The sequence below is a fragment of the Scomber japonicus genome, chromosome 14, assembly GCF_027409825.1.
Source record: "Scomber japonicus isolate fScoJap1 chromosome 14, fScoJap1.pri, whole genome shotgun sequence".
Taxonomy (NCBI): domain Eukaryota; kingdom Metazoa; phylum Chordata; class Actinopteri; order Scombriformes; family Scombridae; genus Scomber; species Scomber japonicus.
Window position 1 is genome coordinate 31,900,447 of NC_070591.1, and position 4,104 is coordinate 31,904,550.

At 43.4% G+C, this 4,104-nt stretch overlaps 1 protein-coding gene across 1 annotated transcript; it reads left to right on the top strand.

Annotated features, from left to right (window-relative positions):
* The first annotated feature begins 940 nt into the window (after nt 1-940).
* lbx1a (ladybird homeobox 1a) lies at nt 941-2,561 on the top strand. The gene is made up of 2 exons (XM_053333108.1): nt 941-1,265; nt 2,038-2,561. The coding sequence occupies exons 1-2, from the start codon at nt 941-943 to the stop codon at nt 2,559-2,561; spliced, it is 849 nt and encodes a 282-aa protein (XP_053189083.1).
* The last annotated feature ends 1,543 nt before the right edge of the window (nt 2,562-4,104 follow it).

Sequence of the window (4,104 nt, forward strand, 5' to 3'; positions counted from 1 at the left end):
CTTTCTGTTTTCTGTTGTTTTTTGTGTTTGTTTGTTTGTTTGTTTGTTTTTGAAGGAGGAAAAATTAAAATAAAGTGTGTGCCGATGGCGATGTTTGTGTTTCACTTTCCCTCGGTGCTGTGAGCTGCACTCATGGTGCTGTTTTTGAGGGGAGGGGTGGGTGCTTGGTCCATGATTGATGCCCTTCTCTGTCTCTCTGCACGTGTTACCATGCTGATGTGCTCTCTACACTACAGAATACACTCTACAGTGTGTTCTGTGCTGTCGCTCTGTGATTATTTCACTTGCTGGGACTCTAGTCAGTTGTGTTTCTGAGGGTAATCGGCCTAAAGACTGAAGCAGGTCGTGTTTACTCAAATTGGCACACGCTTCCCTGGACATCTAATATGCTGTGCCAATTATACCTTGTGCGGAAATGAGGATAATATCACGCGGCGAGCAGCATTAGCTTGTTGTGTGACAAGTTAAGTGATTTTAATGAGAAAGTGTCAATTGGGCCTGTTCTAGTTTCTAATTGGACTAATTTGCCTTGCCGTCTAATTACAGGTACCCGGTATCGGACTGAGAGAGAGAGAGAGAGAGAGAGAGAGAGAGAGAGAGAGAGTATGTAATTGATTGCCTTTCAGTCAGCAATAACTTGTTAGTGGTGGTCAGTCACTGCTGCTTTTGGTGCATCACCGTCCATTGGATGGTTCAGTCCGTGCCTCTTTGTGTCATCCAGGAACAGTGGATCATAGAGGTGTTGGGACAGTAACTGCCCCTGCAGCCTGCAGCTCAGCGGCCAACATGCTGCTGCTGAGGCACCTGTGATCCGAGCGGCGGATTGTATTTACTGTGGTGATACCTCACTGCACTTCTTTACCGCAGCCTGTCAGTGTGCCCTCGCTTTGACTCGTTCCTGCTTAAATTACCACAGTTAGGTGTGACCCACTGAGCCGCTATGAGCTCTAAAGACGACTCAAAATGCCCGGTGCTGCTGCTGGAGGAGCGGAGGCGCAGTCCTCTGGATCATCTCCCACCGCCGGCCAACTCCAACAAGCCGCTGACTCCGTTCAGCATCGAAGACATCCTCAACAAGCCGTCTGTCAGAAGGAGCTACTCCCAGTGCGGAGCTGCGCATCTAATCTCGCCTGGACAAAAGCTTCCCCCGGCGGGTGTGTCCGGCCGGGCGCTGCTCAGTCAGACCTCCCCACTCTGCGCGCTGGAGGAGCTGGCAAGCAAAACCTTCAAGGGCCTGGAGGTCAGCGTACTGCAAGCTGCCGAGGGTAAAAGACGGGGTTTGAAATTATTACCATTATTATTATTGTTGTTATTATGATTATGATGATTATTATTATTATTATTATTATTATTATTATTATTGTAAGTAGTAGTGGTAGTAGTATTAAATATGTTCTTGACTGAAATCTGCAAAACCTAAAGTTAGAGCCCACGGGTTTTCGGAAGAAAAACGTGTGCATGTACATTTTAGTCCATTTTATGTCTTTTTAAAATTTATATATCTTTATATTTATTTAAAAACAAGTGCAGTAGCCAAACAGTGGTCATAACTGTTTATGCTTTATGTTTATTCTTAATTTGGTGAAATGCCAGTTAAACTATGATACTGCTAAAAAAGAAAAAAGAAATAAATAAGTCGGTACTTGAAAAATATATTTAAAACAATATACAGCTATTATTTCATGGCTGTATATTTCATGAATATCTGGCTGCAGCAGCATAGAAATCCATAATTTAAAATTGCGTTTTAATTGGGCTGTTTTAATAAATGCATTACAAGAAATTCATACAAGAAAATTTAAGAAATGTTATATAAAAAAAGAAATGGTTTCTGGTAACATTCAAGAATGTTGACGAAAAATATTAGTCTAAGATTTGACATATCACACTCATCAGTTATTCTACTCTAATTTTGGTAGTGGTTTCGAACTTTTTGTTGTTGTTGTTGTTGTTGTTGTTGGGTTTTGTTTAGGTTTTTTTCAGAGGGGGGGTTGGGGGTGCATCTTATATGACCTAGATCATCCTTCTCTCTCTCAGGTCAAGATGGTCTGACGCTCTTCGGCCAGAGGAACACACCTAAGAAAAGGCGAAAGTCCCGTACGGCGTTCACCAACCACCAGATCTACGCGCTGGAGAAGCGCTTCATGTACCAGAAGTACCTGAGCCCGGCGGACCGAGACCAGATCGCCCAGCAGCTCGGCCTAACCAACGCGCAGGTCATCACCTGGTTTCAGAACCGGCGGGCCAAACTCAAGCGGGATCTGGAGGAGATGAAAGCGGACGTAGAGTCCGCGAAGTCGGCGGGCGTTGTGGCCTTTGAGAAGCTCGCCAAGCTGGCAGAGTTAGAGAAGTGCGCGGCTGGTGGTATGGGCGGGGGGCCCGTGACAGCACCGTGCGACACCGATCCCGACCCGATCTCATCCAGGGGCCACCACGATACCACCGACAGCCTCGACTCCAGCAGGCCGCACATGTCGCCTACTTCTCCAGTCTCGTCGCAGTACACAGACACACAGTGTTGCTCAGAGGATGAAGATGAGGAGATTGATGTGGATGACTGAGTGATGTCAGAGGATGAAGATGAGGAGATTGATGTGGATGACTGAGTGATGTCAGAGGATGAAGATGAGGAGATTGATGTGGATGACTGAGTGATGTCAGTGACGTGCTGATTCTCACTGTGTTTGCAGGCAGAAACTCTGGCTTCACGGAACTATTTAGAGATAGGAGTCTGTGCTTTGATTTGAGAGAAGCATCAGGCCCACAGCTCATTCTGCAGAGGAATAGGCGCGCGCCTACAACATTCAACAACATTCAAGGACGCAAAAGGCAATTATGCAAATGCACACACAAACACGCGAGCCGGATGTTTAGAAATACAATACAGAAATACTTCAGTGCATGTGTTATTTTTGTTGTTGTTGTTTTTTTGTTAATTTGTTTTTTGTTGTTGTTTGTTTGTTCGTTTTGAGAAGGTTGAAAAGGCTCCCGACTGCTTCATTTCTGATGAGCTGGATGAGTTTTCTGTTTTTTGATATGAATTGTTCAGAATTGATAATCACACACAGAATCACGCGTAATTGCTTGTATAAATCTCGATTTAATATATTTATAATGCTTTGTAAACCATTTAAGTGCCTTTAGAAACCCCAGCACGCATAAAACTGTATAAATTGTAATGTAAAATATAAGCAATGTATAATAAAAATACTTTTTCAAATATTTCTATGGAATCAGTGAACCAGTCATTTCTATGGAATAATGTTGGTTTCATCATATTTCTGGTCAGTATGTTTCCGTGTGAAACGCTTCATATTTGAGAGGATTGTTGCGCAGAACAACAGCGTCGTTTGCCAAATCCAATTTGTTTTCTCTGTGAGAGACGAAATCTGGAGCGAAGTTGTGTGTGTGTGTGTGTGTGTGTGTGTGTGTGTGTTCCCCGGAGGCCGCTCTCCAGCAGGGCGCAACGGAGACACGAGTGTCCCCCTGCTGCACCGTACGGCGGCTCCCAGCTCACAAAAGCGGTCAGAGGAGAGTGTTTCAGAGGCCATATGGTTTCAGGATTCTCTTCTCAATTACGAGTCACTTTGATGGATTGACTTAACCTGTCTTCTCAGCAATGTGGCCCCTGTATTGTCACACATAATGCAGACACGTTCGTTGGTCTCCAGGCCCGCTGCGTTAAAACACGGCCATGAATGTGAATGTTGTTCAATGAGCCGCCTGGAGCTTTGTGTTGGTGCGGGAGCCTTGAAATAATTGACTTGAGGATGACAGAGCTCTCAGTCACATATTGCATCTGCTCTTCATCATGCAGACAACTATCTGTGGCACTTTAGTCATGTTGTCCATATATTTGTTTTGGTTCTTAACTAAAGGGCCTGCACCGAACTTATTTGTATATCTTTGTCTTATGTATGTCCATCTATCAATATGTGTATTTATTTATTTATGTTTATTATATTATATTTATTTAATCTATATCGATATGTTCACAATTTCTGGCTGAATTACTTCTTCTTTGCTAACAATTAAATTAAATTAAATAATTGCTAAATAAATAGTACAAAAAGTATTTGCAAGCTTGGCATCTTGTATTTTATA